At 39.2% G+C, this 20,401-nt stretch overlaps 1 protein-coding gene across 2 annotated transcripts in view; it reads right to left on the bottom strand.

Moving 5' to 3' along the window:
- TTLL5 (tubulin tyrosine ligase like 5) overlaps positions 1-20,401 on the bottom strand; it is a 276,452-nt gene that overhangs the window by 39,296 nt on the left and 216,755 nt on the right. For both annotated transcript variants that reach the window (XM_069489049.1, XM_069489040.1), the window contains 2 exons: positions 19,912-20,129; positions 2,876-2,958 (listed from right to left, as the gene is read on the bottom strand). In XM_069489049.1, the coding sequence (XP_069345150.1) occupies positions 2,876-2,958; positions 19,912-20,129 (301 nt within the window). The remainder of the gene's footprint in view (positions 1-2,875; positions 2,959-19,911; positions 20,130-20,401) is intronic.

Genomic DNA, 20,401 nt, shown 5'->3' with positions numbered 1-20,401 from the left:
ATTCACTATATCTCATTTAATACTCATAATGAAAAGAATGTCATTAGTCCACCATCAGTAGGAAAGGACTCTGAGTTGTTTTTCAACAGTGCCCTAGGACAAATCACTATCTTATTCAGACTGAGAAACAAAGTCACACAGCTCAAAGCCTGGGAGGCCAGACTTAGGGAATGGGTCAAGGGGCCAGGAAACAGACACTTGGCTATATTCATCCACTCATTAATACAACTCAGTTTAACCAACTGAGTTAACGGGACCAGACAGGGACTAAACACCTTCCATAGAAAGTTCAGGGATTCCGTATCTTCCCAACCAGTACAGGAGTGTAAACTTTGACTTATTATGGAGGTTGTTCTCCTTTCTTGTGAGTTTAAAGAAAAATGCTACTACTAGCAACCTAACCTCCTTTTCGTAAGACACCCTTCTGAACCCCTAGAATAACTGCTTTAAACCTACTTGCAATATAGAAAACACATGCTTCGTAGTTGAAACACAGATACTCCAGGCAGTTAACTAGTTGTATAAGTAACTGTAACAGAATTAGTTACTAAGACTGCGAATGTAAAATGTTTATTGGGAAGTATGGAAAATGCCTGAACCTTGCTATATCATGCTCCTCGGTGTTTCTTTAACTAAGGATCGGGAACACCAGGAAAATCGTAGAGTAGAAACAAATTCAAGGGAATTCAGAAGCCCAAGTCATTTGGTGACAAAAGCAGTAAATAACTGGCTATCTAAACAAGGCAAGAAGAATAATCTGCTTGTTACCTTAAGGCAGAAGTAGGGGAAATGTCAATATTAGAAGTCAGGAGGAAGCACAACTTCTTCTCCTTGCTCTGTCGTTTCATGTTGATATCAAATTCAGTATGAGTGTCACAAAATTTTCTAAATATCTTCACCAAGAGTCAGTAAACATGAATTCATGGTTAAGATGTTACAAGTATGTCCCACCTGACCCCTCAAGTTTCCAACTTGCTAGCTAGAGAGCATATAGATTTCAAGTTAATACTTAATTTATCAATTAGACATGCAAATCAAGTAGTCCGGGTTTCCTGATGATCTCGGCTTTGCAGACTTGTAAAGCTTACGCAAATTTGAAGAGCTGAAGGGGCTCTAACAGGTATCTCACAGAAATCCTTTAAACTTGGCCATGATTCTCTGAGCCATCACTTCTCAGTCCATAACAATTCTAGGTAGAAATTTTACTTCCTTAAAAACAATCATCATGTTCTACTAATTTTTTTTTTTTTGGTGGGGGGAGGGAGGGAGGGAGTAGATACCTATCAAATATTTCTTGAATTCAGGTTTTCAAGGGAGAAAAATCTTTAAACTCCTATCATAATATTACCTGACCTGAGTGTAGTTAGAGCCCTTCCATACATACTGCTTCGTTTATTCCTCACAATAAGCCTATGAGTTATATGTAATTATCCCCAACCGCAGCCCAGTATCTGGGCTTCTCAGAGATCTTGTAATCATTTTAAGGTATATTATGTCAAACCACATCCTCACCCCTCACACCCCTGCTTGAAACTCCTCCATGGCTCCTTTCTGGTGTCAGGACAACGACCAAGTTCCCTACATGGCTCATAAACCATTTCTGCTGCCTCACAACCTTTCCTCTTGCCACTCCTCGCTCACACCCGTCCCCAGCCACACTGACGCATGGGGGCTTGCAAAACACAGCACGTTTTTACTGCTCCCAGCCTTTGCATATACCATTCCTTCTTCCTGGAACTCCTTTTATCTCATGCCTTCCCTATCCTGGCCCACTTGTCCACCTTCAAGTCTCAGCTTCAATGTTTCTTCCTCTAGGAATCCCTCCTCAGTCCCTAAGGATCTGGGCTCAAATGCTTGGGTTCAAATACTGTCCCAGCATTTACCAGCTGTGAGACTTTAGACAAGTTTCATAATCTGTCTGAGCTTTTATTTCTTCAGCCATAAAATGGGGACTACAGTTCCTACATTCTATGCCTGTATAGTGAATGAATTTTGACATGCACAGTATTCAGACACTCAGCAAATGCTCAGTCAGTGTTGTCTATTGCTATTCTGTGCGCCCCGGGTACCCAATACCACCCACCTTGTGGCACATTCCTGCTGACTTTTCTATCTCCATGAGTCTGAAAGTTCCCAGAGAGTGGAGCCTGACTCGTTTACCCTGTATGTATCTCAGTGCCCAGCATGCTCCTTTCTCCAGGTGCTTAACAATACTTATTCAATTGAATCAAAGTGATTTTCTTTCAATTTTCTGATTACTTGGTAGTGCATTTTTATTATCATTATTCATAGCAAACTATCTCTGGACCAACATTGCCTAACTTATATGTACGCACCTACGCTGAGAGGCTTCAGGCTTTCAGTAACAAACTGTCAATAGATCGTGTCATTAGCACGATAAGACCTGCGTCAATGACCAGAGCTTCAGCTCTGCATCCATGTATAACCCCCTACAAGCCCCTCAACTTTCTGAGCCTCAGTTTCCTTATGGGAGGAAGAGAAGAAGATCAACCTCACAGGGCTGTTGTGAGGATTAAGTGAGAGATACAACATGTGGAAATGCAAAATAAAGAGTAAAATACTAGTCAATTTTAATAAAAATATACGGCATTTTTACTAAATGCTGCAAATCTGACAGCATTCTATCAGACTAGGGAGTTTCAGTTACCCTAAACTAGTTCCAGAAAATGCCTATCCTAGGCTTTAGAAATTATTTTAAAGAAGAATATAACAAAAATGCCCATTTGCCAATATTTTCGGAGCCTGGATACTTTGTCCTTTGAATTGGCACTCTCTTTAGAGACAGAAGAGAGGATGTGCTAAGCCCAGCACCTTCCCTGCTGTCCCACCTGAGGAAGAGCTGGTGCCTACTAACCTGTGGAGCTGGTGATGGGCACAAAAGCTGCAGGGTTAAGGCTGCTCTGGAGTCCATTCAGCTGCCCTTCTACGGCAGACCCTCTGAAACACAAAGGAGCTTGGTCAGACCTGCAGACAGAAAGGCGAGGTGAATACAGGCCCTCCAAGGGCTTCACCTGCTGCTCCCGGCATTTCCTCTCATGTGGCTCATTCCCATGCTTCTTTCGAGACTTTGTTCAAATGTCATCTTCTCAGAAAGGAGCTCTATGACCAACCTATACCCTTCTTCTGAAGTATTACATATTTTAAAATTTAGTGTCCATTTCTCTCCACTGGAATGTAGCACCAAGAAAACACAGGCTTTGGCTGGGCATGGTGGCTCATGCCTGTAATCCCAGCACTTTGGGATACCAAGGCAGGAGGATAACTTGAGCCCAGGAGTTCGAGACCAGCCTCAGCAAGTGCGAGACCCGTGTCTACAAGATATACAAAAAATTATTCAAGTGTGGTGGTGGGCACCTGTAGTCCCAGCTACTCAGGAGGCTGAGGTGGGAGGATCACTTGAGCCCAGGAGTCGGAGGCTGCAATGAGCTATGATAGTGCCACTGCACTCCGGCCTGCGCAACAGAGTGAGACCCTGTCTCAAAAAACAAAGTACAGGCTTTGATCACTATGGTGTCTCCAGTGCCTAGAACAGTGCCTGACAGATAATAAGTACTCAAGAAATACTTGTTTATTGAATAAATTAAATTCCTGGTGTTGACTTAGACAAATCACAGAAAACACATTTAAAAAAAAACGAATTTCATGTAGAGCAATGGTTCTCAACTGGGGAAGGTAGGAGGGACTGATTTTTCTGTCCCCCCGACCCCCCACCCCTGGGACATGTGGCAATGTCAAGACATTTATGGTTATTACAACTATGGGGTGCCACTGGCAGCTAGTGGATAGAGGCCAGCGATGCACTAAACATCCTATAGTGCACAGGAAAATGCTCCAAAACAAAGAATTACCTTGTCCAAGATGTCAGTAATGCCGAGGCTGAGAAACTGGTATACAGCACTTCCCCTCATGCCAACTTTGACAAGAGACAGGACGGAATATATATGATTCTCTGGGCAGAGCTTCCCCAGTCACATGTCTCAGAAATTCTAGGATTAGTCTGATATCCTACAGACCATGTCAAGTCTTCCTTTTATAGCCTCATATAACTCTCTGTAACTCTTTCATTACATTTATCAAAATTATAAAATTATATAACTGGTTGCTTAATATCTGTCATCCTTGCCAGAATGCAAGCTCCATAAAGTCAGTTTGTATCAGTTTTACTCACTGTTGTATCCATAGCTCCTAATATTGCATTTTGCACACATCAAATATTTAATAAATATTTTTTGAAAGAATCTGACCCATTGTGCCCATAAATACAGTTACTTGTTGGGCCCATCTGCCTTGATCACAAGTAAAAATTTTACCTGAGAGAGTAAAGTTTTCACATGCTCAGTTCTTTGTTGTTGTTGAGCAACATCCAAGACAACCTTTAGTACCCCGCTCCCAACACTACTTTTCCATTGATTCATTCATTCCCACAAAAAATATTTATTAGGCATTTCCTGTGTTCAGTACTAGTGGGGAAACAGACATTAAAGCAAATACATGAGATACAACCTGTGTGATCAATGCTAAGGAGAAAAAGCACCAGGTATTATGAGAGAATGAAGCAGGGAAACCTGATTTAGATGGTGAGGAGAGTGGTCTAGGATGGTCTTTCTGGGAAAGTGATCTTTCAGTTGAGTCCTGAAGTTATGAGAAGTAGGCATTAGCCGAGAGTAGGGAGCAGGAAAGAGTTTTTCATGAAGAAATAGCATATGTAATGACTCTGAGGCAGAAGTGGGCTTAGAATGTCCTAGGAAACTTTAAAGGACCAGCAAAGGGGGTGGGCTGGGGTGGGGCTAGTCGGCAGTGTTTGCCAAACCTTCTTGACAGGAATCACCTGGGACCACTTGTTTAATCATGCGGCTTTGCAGGCCTTCCTTTGGAGATACTGACTCAGTGGGCCTGGGTAGCGCCCCAGGTGTCCAGGTGATTCATATCCCAGAGGAGGGAGGGAAACATTGGCCAGGAGGTAAACAGGAAGGTGGTCTGAGGTTTGGGCGCCCACGTAATCCCACCCCTGACAGAGACATGCCCCTTGAAAAAAATACAGCCCAGCATCTATGCAAGGATCACACTGTCATACAGCCTTTCCCCTCTGGCAAGCTGTGATTTGGGCCCTACTCTTTCCTTTCCACTTTCATTTTGAGGACAAGGGGGAAAGGAGAGAGGGAGAAGAGAAAGGAACAGGGGGCTTGGCTTCTCCCTTTTCCCATAGGCCTCAGCCTTGGAGAGCTACATTTGAAATAATTAAGCATTTTATTTCAGCCCCTTTTGGGACCCCAAAACGCACCCAAAGCATCTGTAGACTGATATTTACTCTTGTGTGAGCAAGTGACAAGGAAAACTTCCAGAGGGCCTAGGATGGGCTCTTTCCTTTATAGAAGTTAAAAACCCTTAGGGCCACTGTGCTGCTTCTCAGTTTCACAGACTAGTCAAAAAAGGAAGCAGGCAGGACAAATCTTTGGGTCAGTAGAAGAAACAGAGGCAGTGCACAGGGAGCTAGCAGCCTGGGAGTGAGAAGAGTCCCTGGGGGGTTAGACCCATGAGTTCTGGGTCCCTAACACTCTCTAGCCTTCTCCCTCTCCTCTCTGAAACCCCCGACCCACCCTTCACCTTCAGGGGCTTTACCCTGTTCCTCACCCAAGATCTCCTGACCCTGTGTCTCCCTGTGCCCAGTTCTACTCACTCTTTCATCCTCCTTCCTCCCATCAACTCCCATCAAAGGCCTTGGGAGCCATCACTAATTCAGAATTCGAACATTTCTAATGATTCTACTGTTTCTACCATGGGGTCCCCATTCCCTCTGTGATGGAGAAATGTGTCCATAGCAATCCAAGGGGAAACTCTTGAGTGAATTTTTCCATGGAAACACCGGTGCACAAAATGGTTAGGTCTGTTATTATTACTTCAGGCACACTGCGGGTAAATATGCTTTTGTTGTGATAACATCATTTCCTTGGGAAAATACATTTCAACTTCTGGATGACCCACTCCTAAATGAGAACCTTTGAAACACAGCTTGAGAGCCTGTATGTTAATCTGCACTTGCCCCTGCAATGATTCTTTGCTGCTTTCCTGGGAATACCTGTGTTTTAGGAAATATTTATGCAGAGGGGTATGTATGTGTTCCCTTGGTTGTCTTTAAGTCAGTTACTGTAGTTTAACAACAGGATAACAGGACCTACCTGATAGGTTGTTGAGGATTAAATAAGATGGTGAATGTGAAGCACATCCTAGTACAGTATGTTATACTAACGATTAAATAAACATTAACTATCAGGAGTATTGCCATTTTTACTTAGGAATATTGATTGACACTCTCTGCATTTACTATGAGCCTATTTACAGAGAGAAATATCTTTTCTGTCAGTGTCAGAATAACTTGTTCAACTGTGTACCAAATGAAGTAGGGAGCTCATACTACAGGGCTGTGTTGTATAAAATACATATCTTTAAGCATGAAAATAATAGTGCAGCAGGATGCTCTTCCTATAACAAAGGCCCATGGGAACTGAGACTGATTGGAATAACACATCTCCCATCTTATCCTAAGTGGAGCATCAAATATTAATAGAATCAGCCACTTTATTGACATTATAATACTCCTTCTCTCTGAACACTTGAATGTGCAAAGTTAAATACGTGTTTGACACAGCTCCATTACATCTGTTGTTTTCTGATCATAGTCCACATAGAATATAAGTGGCTAAAGATAAACTTAGAAAAACTGGAGTTATAAAATGAGTTATACAAGAGTTTTACAGTGAGAAATACTGAAAAGATGGGACCAGAAAGATGCCATTAACTTTATGTTAGATAAAAGTTAGAGTTCAAACCCAAGAAGAGTGACAGGTAGGAATTATCTAGTCTTTAACTGCTGCAAGTGCCTGGGAGAGGGAAAAGTGAGTCAAAGGTTGAGAGTTAGAGGCTTACTATAATCTCAGCTATGGTAACGGACCCAATTCAGGCTCTTCTCTGAGGATGACTGCCAATGATTATTAAAAATTGCTTAAAGGCAGGCTGCCTGATTACCTTAGCCACTTAAAAACTGTAATAAGAAATGTGGCTGTATACAGTAGCAACAAAGAATTAGAAGAATTCCACGAATAGTGACATGCTACTTTTAACTAAGGCAATCTCTTTCCTTGGGACATGTTCATGGCTAGCACCTAAAGAGTTTCCTTAAATATCAAATGTATGCTTCCTAACCCTGAATTAGATTCACTTGCTTCACAACTATGTACTTCTCTTGCCTCTTCCATTTTTCTGAGGTCTGAGAAAGAACCTGACATCAGCATTATTCCTACTCTGAGAGGACAGCTCTTCTGGGCCTTTTAAAGAAGTTGTTCAATGATGCATTACAAACAATATCCCCACAAGATGAAATATTGTCTGTATTTATCATTTTGAAAAATTTCCTCTACTGCAAGTCTCTATTTAGGGAATATAAGCCAATCAAATGGCTTGCTAGGAATTCCACTAGCATCAAGACCACACCATACAGCCAGCCCATATAACAAATCGTCACCAGTCCTGGAGGGTTATAATGAGCAGTATCTCCATTATCCATTTTGCTAGTCAGGCCTCTGATGTACTTTTTCATGGATCTTCATTTCCTTTATTTGTGGTTTCCTCTGTTCTTTTTTTGCCCATTATTTTGATCGGTGGAAACTTTTCTGAAAGTGATATGCTTTCTTTAAGGTCTGTTTTGTTCATTACTTCACAAGGTTGACTGTGGTTTAGTGCTATATTGTTTCTCTTTGGGTTCTTTTCAAGGCTTTCCACATCCCTAACACAGGGGTACTAGTTTTCTATTTGAATGGTTTAGTAAAAGTTTACCCTGGATTCATGCCACCACATCAGAGATGACCTTTCTGTAGAGGGAAGGACCCACAAAAGGAAAATGCTCAAGATTTTACAGGAAGAGCTAGAAATGCTGACCTCACCAGGACTGTGGCAAAACAGACATGGTTGCATTTGTGAAGGTCCTGAAAACAAACACCCCCAAACTTGATCACTTCTGTAAAATACAGGTGATAACCAGCCTCTTTCAATTCCCAGAGGAGAGAAGAAATCCTGAGTGCAAGTTAAAAAAATGAATTCCCCAAGAAAGGAAAATATCCTCTAACTTTTCTTAGCAAACACTTACTCACAAATTAAATATTTTACAGTTTTCCTTACAACATACCTACAAGCACATAGATATATGCATGCCTCTTCCTTGTATCTATCAGTCCAGGGATTATACATGCATTTCATAAATAGAAGCTAATATACTAATCCTTAGAAAATAACAATTAGAACATATATTCATTAGGGTCTGGTTCCAAAACCAATTCAAGAAACATTTAGTGAAGTCAACTTTTGTGCAGTGGTGCACAGGACTCCATTTTATAAATATACTACACATTATTCCACTGTATTTGTGGTTACAGTCCTTTTTGTTCCTGATATTATTTATGTGGGCCCTTTCTTTTTATTGATTAGTCTTCCCAGAGCTGATCTTCTCTATTGCTTTTGTCAATTTCATTCATTCCTTCAACAATTATTTAATGAACCCCTATCATGTGCCAGACACAATTTGAGGCACCGTTCTCTCATGTTCTGACATGTTCCTGGCTGTTCTAGGTGATTTCTGTATTCCCCCCCCCTTTCTTTATTTTCATTAGTTTGCTCTGTTGTCCTTTTTATAGTTTTCAAATGAAATAATAACTCACTTATTTTTAATACCTCTTATCTTTTCAATAAACATATTTAAGATAAAGTTTACTTCTGAGAGTAGTCTTAGCTATCCCACAAATTTGACATGCAGTATTTTCATAGCTTTCAGTTCTAAATATTTTATAATTTACATTATGATAATTTCTTTAATGTAAGAGTAATAGGTATACTATTTTTTAAAATTTCTCAACACAGATTTTTTTTTAAAAATCCTCTTTTTATTATTTCTAATTTAAATGGCTTGTGGATAAAGTGTGAATTGTTTGATACTGATATTTGAAAATGTATGGAGCCTTCATTTGTGACAAGGTATGTGAACTTTTCCACGTATATGTGAAAAGAATGTACATTATTCCTGTTGGGTACAGGAGTCTATGTATAGCTATTAGTGCTTTTCAGACTATGAGTTGTGCTCATACTTGGGTTGTAAAATCACTTTAGGGGCTCAAAATCAGCATTAAAAAAAAGAATAGAAAATAGTATTTTGTGAAACTTAAATTTCATATATATACACATACGTACAGATAGCTATTTTTACTGGATTGCATATAAAATATATTTTTTATTATGAGTGATGGTCCAAAAAGATTAAAACCCACTTATTAAAGAAAACTATTAATTCTACATTTCAAATATTCAAATCCTCAGTAGTTTCTGTTTGAGTTACCTATCAGTTGCTGACAGAAGTACATTTTAAATAAATTACCCACTATGATTGATGATTTGCCAGCTTCTCCTTATAATTTTGTCAGGTTTGCATTTATATACTTTGAATTTGTGATGTGAAGTACATACAAGTTCTTTTCTTTATCCCTATGAATAATTTTTGCTTAATTCTATTTTATTTGATATTAGTATTGCTATGCCAGTTTTCCTTCTGATTACTTTTTCATGGTTTATCTTTTTGCAACCCTTTATTTTCTACCTTTCTGTGAGATTTTACTTTAGGTATGTTTCTTTTAAGCAGCCTATAACTAAACTTTTAAAAAGATGCAATTTGATTATCCCTTTTTTAATAGAAGAATATAATCTGTTAACACTTACTGTGACTACTTGTATATTTGGACTTATTTCTATCTTAGTTTTTGTTCTCTGTTTACCATCCTTTTCCTTTGCTTCTTTTTTCTTTTCCTGTCTTCCACTGGATTCATAAAGTTGCTATATTTATCTTTCCCTCCTCTATTGGTTTGAAAGCTATAGACTATATATCAATTATTTAGTGATTTTTTTTCCTAAGTATAAAGTCATTCAGTATTTCTGTCCCACCCTTGAACTTGACACAGCCTCTATCCATTGAATACTCTTGGTCCCTCTATCTTTTTTTTGTTGTCTTAAATGTCTTTTATTTTTTTAAAAACCAATAATTTTTTTTTTTTTTTTTTTTTTTTGAGACAGAGTCTCACTCTGTTGCCCAGGCTAGAGTGAGTGCCGTGGCGTCAGCCTAGCTCACAGCAACCTCAAACTCCTGAGCTCAAGCGATCCTCCTGTCTCAGCCTCCCGAGTAGCTGGGACTACAGGCATGCGCCACCATGCCCGGCTAATTTTTTCTATATATATTTTTAGCTGTCCATATAATTTCTTTCTATTTTTAGTAGAGGTGGGGTCTCGCTCATTGCTCAGGCTGGTCTCGAACTCCTGAGCTCAAACGATCCGCCCACCTCGGCCTCCCAGAGTGCTAGGATTACAGGCGTGAGCCACCGCGCCCGGCCCCAATAATTATTTTTATAGTCACGAACATTTATTGATATTTTATAAATTTGTTGCACTTCATTGTTGCATGTTATCCAACACTTCTGGGTTCACTTTTATCCTATACAGTCTTCACTATTTACTATTAATAGTTCTTTTAGTGACGGTTCACACGTGGTATACTCTTAGACTTTGAATGTTTCAAATTATTTTTATTTTGCCTTCACTTGAATGACAGTTTAGCTATGTATAAAATTCTACACTAAAAGTTACTTTACACCTCAACACTCAGAAGCTATTAGCTATTGTCTTCTAATATCTATTATTGCTGAGGAGAAGAATGCTGAGACTCCGTTTTCCTTTGTAGTTAAAGAGAATTTTCTCTCAGGTAGTATTTAGACTTCTCTTTATGCTTTAATGTTCTACAGTTTCACTATGATGTGTCTAGAGGTACACTTATTTTGGTGCATGGAATGAATTTTTTAGCTGAGGACTCATGGCTTCTTTCATTCTGGAAAATTCTCAGTTATTATTTTTAAAAGTGTTGCTTGTCCAACTGTCCCTTAGGTCTTTCTTCTGATACTACGATCAGAGTCACATGTCATGTTCCACAAGACATTCCTATTAGACACATGATCTAACATATCTGACTGTTTAAAAATATTAATTTATCTGTAAAGAATTCATGTTCCAGTTGTTGATTTTGTTGGCAATATTTCTTAGTATTAGATTTATTCATGTGTTTTGGAATTTTGGTTTGCAGGCTTATTTTGAATGGGAGTCATTTCCCCTCTTGTCTCTCATCTTGCTCATTCCTCCCTGTCTGAAGATTATATAGTTGCCTCCACCTAGGCCCCCGACACCAGTCTATAACCAGGCTGTATAGTGGCATTTTGGGGCCTCGCCTCAGTGATATTTAGAAATCCAGGTCAGTTCTGAGACATGAACAGGCAAGGGTATGTCACTGTCTTGCTGACTCTGTAGGCCCATAGTCTCATATAAAGATGTAGCCTCAGTCGGTGGGCCCATGCTAGTTTTATCAGTCTCCCAACAGAAAAGCCTGCTGCATCCTTTAGTTTAGGGCTTTTCAACCTTGGTATAATTGACATTTTGGACTGGATAATTCTTTGTAGTGGGGGACTATCCTGTGCTCAGCAGCATCCCTAGACTCTACACACTAGATGCCATTAGCATTCCCCCAGTTACAACAGCAATGTCTCCAGATACTGCAAAATGTCCCCTGGGGTCCCAGATTGTCCTCAGTTGAAAATTGGTTTTATTTTCAAATAGTGAACCTGGTTTTAGTCTCTTGTCTCAGTAGATTACTTGCAGGCCCCAGTACGCCACAGGAGCTGAACTCCAGCTGACCACTGCCTGATTCCCAAGGAGAGTTCACAAAGCTTGTAGCTTCCGCCTCATTCACTGAATCTCGTTTAATTTTGAGGCCAAGAAGATATTTTCATTGTTTTGAAGCACAGCTATGTCCTGTAGATTGTCTTCTTTAAACTTTTTATCTACCATTGCTATATGTCTGAAGCAGAGACGGGTTGTTAAAGTGTGAACTTTAGGAGCCAACTTGACTAGAAGTCAGTAGGTCTAAATCTAATCTTTCCTTTTGTTTGAAACTAAGCCTTTTCCTTCAATGGTCTTTAGAGTTATTACTGTTCAGAAAATCAGAATTTGTTTGAATAGCCATAGACTTGCCAGCTAGAACCAAATCACACTTTATCTCATTTAATCCTAAGAAAATCCCCAAGATGCAGGTAATATTTTTACAGATAATGAAACAGAAGCTTAGATATAGCTTTAGATAACAGTCAATTAAGTGAAGGAGCCAGGATTGAAATCGAAATTTCAAATCCTGTGCTGTTAACAACTGTGCTCTACTGCCTCCCATACACTACTCTACATAATAGAAATAATTACTGATGAGATCATTGTTATTTAGTGGTCCTTGATGTATATACCTTGACACAAAATACTATGTCACTACCACCACCACTATCACCTCAACCACCACTTCTCCCATGATCTCCTCTCCCACCACCATTTCCATCACCACTCCTACCACTACCATTTGCTAAGAACTTATCATGAATCTAAGTTTTATCAGGGGTTGGGGACTGAGCTTATCTCCTCTCAAAAATAAACTTCATGAAAGCAGGGATCTTATCTATCTTGTCCACTGGGGTTATCACCAGTGTCTAGAGCAATGTAGAACACAATGGAGAATCAATATATATGTGACAAAAGGGTAAAGACATGTTATCTGTCTTTAAGAGACTTACAGGAAGCAGAACACACGAAAAAAGAGAAAACAAGCAAGTTGATGGTAGAGTCAGCAGAGGAGTTGAGGATGGGGCAGTTGGGCAAGATACATCAAAGTGACAAACTAAAACCCAGTCTTAAACAAAAGGCAGGACATAGGTTCAAGAGGGCTAAGGGCACTCTGTGCAGAGATGACATGAGCATGTAGAACAAAGAATGGGAAGCAGAGGTGCAGGGCATTCTGTGTGCAAAGGGGTGGTACAGTATACAGAAGGTGGGAGAGAGGGCAGAGGACATATTGCAGAAGGCCTGAGTGTCAGAGTAAGGACTCCCAGCTTTATCTTGCAGGCACCTGGAAGCCTCCAAAGACATCAGAACAAAGGCTTGAAGAACTATGTTAGGGATGATATTTAAAAATTGTTTCCTAGGCCTACTCATGTACCCTATTTCTTTAAGAAGAACCAATTTGAATAGATTTAAAACTTCTACCTTGTTCTACTTAGGTTTGCTTTTTCTTCAAGAAGAAACAATTTTGATATTTTATATTTTTCAAAATGTTACCTTTAATCCAGTTTTTAAAATTCAGTGTGCACAACTGTGCACAGTGTTCTTATAATTTTTCAATCTCCTCTATATCTACTATAAAAATATTTTTCCCATTTTTAATTGTCTTATTTTTCTTGCAGGGGTATGTTTATTTTCTCCTTCCCAGTCCCCCTACCCCAAAGTAAATAAGGTTTTGACCTTAACTAATTTTATGGCTTGCTTTTCACTTTATATTGCTTTTCTTCTTGATTTCATCTGTTTTTCTTAGCTTTGTTTTATTGTCCCTCTTCTAATTTCATGTGATAAAAGCTTACTTCAGGTACGACACAAATGTGTCTGCGTATTTACTGCTCCCATCATCTCCCACATGTGGTGGACACTACTAACCTATGGAAGCTCTTTCTTGCTGAGTCAAGACAAATCTTCATAACTCTTTTGCACACAATGCTTTGGGCACTCAGCTGAAGCCAATTTATCAGATGAAGCCAATTTGCCATTTGTATCTTGGTTAATTTCTTTTCAATCTTTCCATATTTTGGCGATGACTAAGATTATGAATTTACCTTTGAATACATCTTTGACCATATTTCAAATATAAGTTTTGATGTATACAATTCTTATTTTCAATATAGTCTGCAATATAATTTTGATCAATTACTTAAAAGAATGTTTTAAAATTTCCAAATTATTTGGGCATTTTGTCCAGGGTTTTATTGTAATATTTCATTTTATTATAAAGTGGTCAGAGAATGAGTTCTGTATAATTTTTACTTTTTGAGAATCATTTGACTGAAATGTTGTAGTTTTAAAAACTATTCTATGGGAGCTCTTGTTCAAAACCCTTTATGTCCTTAGGTTTTATTTGCCTATGGTAGTGACTACTACTTCTATTCTCTTTCTGGAATTCATTATTTTAGGTTGAATCTATCTTTTCTCTCATCATTTTTATCTTTGTATACTTTTTCCTCAGAATTTTGGACATTTGTCTTTTAGTTCATGAATTCAATTTTCTGCAGTGCCCAATCTCTATTCACTGTGTTCATCTCAGTTTTTCACTTAGGTAGTTCTCATCTCCATGCAATCCTCCCTGACTTCAGACCACTTGCTCTTTCTAGATGATAGCTTTTTCTAGCTCTTCACACAGATGCATTCTATTCTAAATTTTATTAAGAATATGTATTTTCTAAAATGTTTCTTTCTTGCTTAAACTTATTTCAGAGGTTGGCAGTACCTCTGGATCTTCTCCATGAAGCTTTCTTTAAGTTATACTATCTATTCCCAATCCCCAAGATTTTTCAGTATTTGCTCATCCTTAGACAAGAAAGTCTAAGTTTGCCATTAAGGGCAAATGTTCATGGAGGAAATGATATGGTTCTATCAAAGGCTGGTATAAATTCCTGCCCAAATCTTTTAAAAAGCAATTTCTATACTCAGATAAGAAAGAAAGGAAGTGAGGGATGGGAAATATCCAGCAGTGATATTACTGTTTCACTAACTATTTTAACACCCCAGCAGGCAGGGATGAGAAGATTTTAATTTAAATTACATAAATATGAATCACCAAAGGAAGACCCGTCATTCTGTGACTCTCATGTACCTCTCCTCCCCAGTGAACCACACGCGACCGTGCCACTCTTGGTTAGGTGTGGTTGCTAGTACCCTCTTCTGACTGATGTCACTGTCCATGCCAAAAACAAACCCTAAGACCTCCTAATGCCATCACTGAGATCCCAATCATGACAGTCAGTAGGAGAAAGAGAGTCTTAGTGGCAGACCTCCTGGCTGGTGCTTACCTCCTTCCTACCGTCAGGCCCTGCAACTGAGAGTAGGAGGGGATCATCTGGGATATTCCAGGCCTCCCTCTCATTTCCTAGACTGCACTCTTGCAGGAGGGCGTTATACAAAGGCCCTTAATGTTCTTTTTCAATCCAATCCTTTCTGTGCTACATCTAACGGAATTTCCCCCAACACCTTTAACATGACAGTAGCATTACTTCATTGGTCATTTGAGTGGTAAAACTGGTGCAGAAAGGGAGGGGAGTGAGTTCCTAAGGGTGCACATCACATTTTTCAAAAAGCAATATTTTAAAATAATCTTCTATTTGCTGCATAGATGTATTTGGATGAATTGGTAGGGAGCTTGGAAATCAGTGGTCTATTGGGAAGAACCTAAGGTTAGCACAGTAGTTGAGATGTGTTCAGTTGTGGCTTGGCCATTGACCACCTGCGTACTTTGCTACACACTCTCATAGCCCCTTACTATTCCATTCCGTTATCTTTTAGCACAAAAATTCTATAATGACATATTTTGGAAATGCATAGTTCAAAGACTCCTATATTTAAGGATGGAAATGCCACAGATTCAATTATGTCTCTTGAAACTGCACATAATAAAAGGCTAAAAGGCTGACAGAAGAAGTTTAACCTACAATATGACATCTATGCTCATATCAAAAACTTTTGGAGCATTTGTAACTACTGATTACTTTGCCCTAGAATCTTCTCACTTTAATGACTCATATGTTAAAAACATGTAACATATTTTTTTTTAACCTGATGCTTATTTTTTATATTTTCTGACATGAACCTCTAAACATCTTCCACAGCACTGCTGACCTTGCCACAGCTGATTGGCATTTGGCTTTCCCAGGCTCCTGAGCTCCTGCTTTCCTCCCTCTGAATCCCCAGCAGCCTGTAACAAACACCACTGTCCTGGGTGCTGACACGGAACAGTAGTTACCTTCAGCTTCCACTGAGGTCACTGATACAGAGTATCCTAAGACCTGGGTAAGGAACGGTAATCCCAGCTATTTAAAGAAAAGGACCGGAGTTCAGTTTGTGTTTCTCAAGCAGTTTTTTTTCTTCAGTGAAGTCTCCCAAGTTACAACAGCTTTGACCCTGCCTTTCAAATTCATCTCTAGTCTATGCATTTTGCTCCTGTGCCTGACAAACTTCAATCTCCTCAGGTTTCTTTCCCCATATTTCCTGGATAGTATGATTCTGGCTTTGAAAAAAGGTCACTGAAGGAAAAGATAGTTCAGATGCATGTAGTTGCTCACAGGCTGTCATCCTTCTTAGTCCAGCTGACCGCTTGGAAGAAATACCACAAATAGTTTTGAAAGGAGGATCTGAAGAGGGTACTAAATTATGAAGTGTTGCAAACATTACAGAGGGAAAGCAGGAAAGGCTACTGGCACTATAGAAATAGTGGGGGGAAAAAAGAAAATAGAAAAAATTCTAAATCATTTTCTTTACAGAATTAAAAAATGAGATTTAGCTATAGGAAATATAAGTATATGAATTTTAGAATAATAACAAAGAACTGCTGGGCCAACAGGGGATGAGGAAAATGGCTATAAAGCATCAGGACTAAAAACAAATGTGCTCATAAAAAAGCTTTCAATGGAATAGACAGAAAACAAGTTATTTTGGCTAATTATTCAGTAGGGACAGTGGTTTTTGTTTTACAGATGGGAAAATGAAACCTTTAGAGGGAAAGTGATTTGAATATTATCATAAAGAAATAGGACTCCACTGTTCTGAATCTCAACTCCCTTTGCACCAAAATTCAAACGACATTCCATCTTTAATGTTCTATTGTTCTCTAAACTCAACTCTCTAGGATGTGGAAACTCTGATGCTTTTGGAAATTGCTTCTGTATTTGTGTAATGCCAACTTCTGTGTTAGGAGAAGTTTGAAGTTCAACCCAAAAACACAGGGCTTGGCATGGTCAAAAGCTCATTACAACTTCTCATTAGTTGTGTCTCTTGGGGCAACTATGGCATTCCTGAGTGTGACTCAGTATCACCAGTCATAACTGAGGGTTCCTGATTAATCTGAACTGAGCCAGAGTCCACAGTAAGGCCACAATAAGATCTAAGGAAATGAGGCGACACATCTTGTAAGAAGGAAGCAAAAAATTTCATGAAAATTTCTTGAAATGCCATCTTATTACTAACAATAATAATACCCAACACATATTCAGCATGTAATATGTATCAGACACTGGATTTGTGCTTGACATTCATTAATTCATTTATTTCTCTTAAGAACCTTATGAGGCAGGTACTATTTTATTGTTATTCCTTTTTTAAAATGGGAAACTGAGTCACAGAGATGGTGAGTAACTTGCAATGCTGCCTAGGAACAAGAATTACTTTAGAATAGAATATATCAACTGATACTCAGGATCCCAATTTCAAGAGTCATGAGAAGTTTCTCTAGATTAAAAATAACCTTGTCAATCCAAATAAAGTATGGGGTTTAGTTCATAGTAATGTACCAATGACAGTTTCTTGGTATGGTACATTCTGCAAATTTATCATGGCAATCTAAGATGTTAACAATGTAAAAAACTGGGTGAGTGGTACATGGGAACTCCCTGTACTACTTATAATTTTTCTATAAATCTAAAATTAATATAAAATATGGTTTATTTTTAAGAAGATACTGGATACTTCATAGAGGGAGCTTTTCATTGAGTCCATTCAGATGAAAAAGCATGCTATTATTTTTCCTAAAAGTCATAAAATATTTGAAAACAGTGGGGCCTTCACAACACTGTACATTTTACATGTAAGTGAGAGAATGTTAAGGTCTCCATTAGTACTAACTTAGCTTCACAGATTTGTGCTAGAGTTTTAAAGGCAAATTGGAAACTATTTCCTGGAACAACGCCTCACAGCATGCCTTTTGATATTTGGATTATATTACTTAAATTCTGAAGAAATCTTTGCTTTTTCCCTCTTCTGTGCATTTTTGATGCTGAGCTGTTTCCGGTTTTCCCACACTCCTGCCTGTCACAGAGAAGAAACCACAAAAATGCAGTAAAGCAAAGTCTGTCCAAAGAGCTGCAATTCCATCTCAGGAGGCTGAGGAGTTCGCCTGCCAGCTGTGAGTTCAGGGCAGCAGGCAGTGTCTTCAAACATCCAGTCCTGCTGCCTAAGCCCACCTCTCCACCAGCCGACCAGCCACCATACAGGCCACCCTGGGCCATCTCAGGGTATTGGCAATAACCAGAGAATCCACAAATGAGGAGCACACTGGCAAACTCAGCATTCACATCCGACTCACTAATTTCCTAGTTAACTGTGGGCCTTTCAAACCTGTGAAGGAGATTGTGGTTTTAGAATGCATGAGGGTGACTAAGGCTTATGGAGTTTTTACATGTGCTAGGCTTTACTCTATGTACTATATTAACTTTGCTAATATTTATCAACTGACCTAGGAAGTAGACACTCTTCTATTTTCAGTAGAGACGGGGTCTCGCTCTTGCTCAGGCTGGTCTTGAGGGATCCGCCAGCCTCGGCCTCCCAGAGTGCTAGGATTACAGACGTGAACCACTGCTCCAGGCCGGAAGTAGATACTCTTAATCAAAAGATTAACTTGTAACTTGCTGAAGGTATCAAATTAATGAAGTATGGCATGGGAATGTGAATCTAGGCAGTCTGGCAACAAAGGCTGCACCCTTTAGGATTTGACTCTTTCTAGGGTGAGAAGATACAGAGTTTCCTTTCTATTTTGCTACTGGAATTCAACCACAAACTGCAGCCTTCTTACTGCCTTTCCCTTACTACTCCAGAGGGTTTTGCAGTCATTATAATGCCAACTATTCCTAGAACAGTGTTTGGTACTTTAGTGGGCACTGAATAAATATTTGTTGGATAAAGGAATAATGACAGCAATATAATTAAAATAGTCACAAGGGATTGTTTTCAATACAAATCCAGAATTTGATTCACCATCCAAGGAGGGAAAAACAGTAACTACTTTTTCTATGTCCGAGGATTCTTTCTTACAACTAATACTGATTTAAAGGACAAATGAACGAGAAGCCTTAACAAAGGCAAGAGAAATATATAATGTAAATCTCCTCTAGGTATCTACACAGCAGCAGGAAAGGCCTGCCTTTTCCAGACACCTCTGTAAAGCTCCCCAATTTTAAACTAAAAAAGGGCTGCTTGAACTAACATCCTTTACCAGTTTATTTCTAGTTCATTAACCAAAAAATGGCTAGAGGTAGAGTGAAGAATTGTGACCTACAAAAATTTGATGCAGGCATGGATATGTCTTTTTTTGATATAAAATAAGTGGATTACAAAAGGTATTATTATAAAAACACTGTTGCTACACAGAGCTTGTTGACTAATGTGAACACAGTTTATTTCCCCAAATGAAATCTTGATCCTGTGTCTTCTCATTCACCTGCCTAAAAGTGAACAAACAAACAAGGGGGGAGGAGACGGGTGCTGATCTGATTTTGTAGAATGACCAAGAAAAGATACATCAAGGAAGTTTTCATTTCCTTTCTCCAAGCCCACAGTTCAGGACCGTTACCTGGTACACTGTCAGATTATAGTTCTTGTCAGAGGCCAGCAGAGTTGGTTAGCAAGGACCCTGAACCCTGCAGGCAGCTCTCAACACCTCTCTCCCAACCTGTGGAACCTACAAGAGCAGTGCCTGCCCCTCCCACAGGGGAGAGCCCAGCCATCCACATGTTGCAATAGCTCCACACGTGATTTCAAATGTAGCCAGGGCTGAGCCTGTATTCCCCATCAGGTGTTCTTGTTTTCAATACCTCAATAACTGCCTTCAAGGCTCCATAAATAAGAGTACTATTAGCTTAAAATTGATATAATTCAAAGAAAGAGAACAGAAGATTATAGAAAACTTACTTGGAAGCCCTCTGGGATGTTGCCTTTCTGAGCATTTGTTTGTGATTGGGTGGGGGCTTGGGGACCAGGGAGGAGGAAGAACTTGGAGGTGGCACCACTTTTTGTGGCAGAGTGGTTGGCTTCTGGCCACTAACTGTGGCACTTGAAATTCTGTAGCCTGCACCATTATTCACTGTCCATAAGTTGGAGTTAGGTAGTGTCTGGCTACCAAAGATTGCCTACAAGAAAATGAAAAAAAAAATCATTGATGGAGATCATCTTCGCAACCCATTCGTTATATGTAACTGGTTTGTAATCCTGAAGGGGAGCAAAAAGAAAAGGGGAGCTGTTAAATAAAGTCATTTTTTTTTAAACGAAAAACTTCTCTAATGTTGCCGGTGCAAGTCTAGATTCAGAAAAGGGGAATCTCTTAAAGCAGAGAGTTGGGATGGTCTTGCTGAAAGTACACTGGGCTAGGAATCAGAGCATCTAGATAATATGCGTTGGTCCC

Source organism: Eulemur rufifrons, chromosome 2 (assembly GCF_041146395.1).
Source record: "Eulemur rufifrons isolate Redbay chromosome 2, OSU_ERuf_1, whole genome shotgun sequence".
Lineage (NCBI taxonomy): Eukaryota > Metazoa > Chordata > Mammalia > Primates > Lemuridae > Eulemur > Eulemur rufifrons.
The sequence above is the reverse complement of the archived record's forward strand: the minus strand, read 5'-3'. Positions and strand labels throughout refer to the sequence as shown.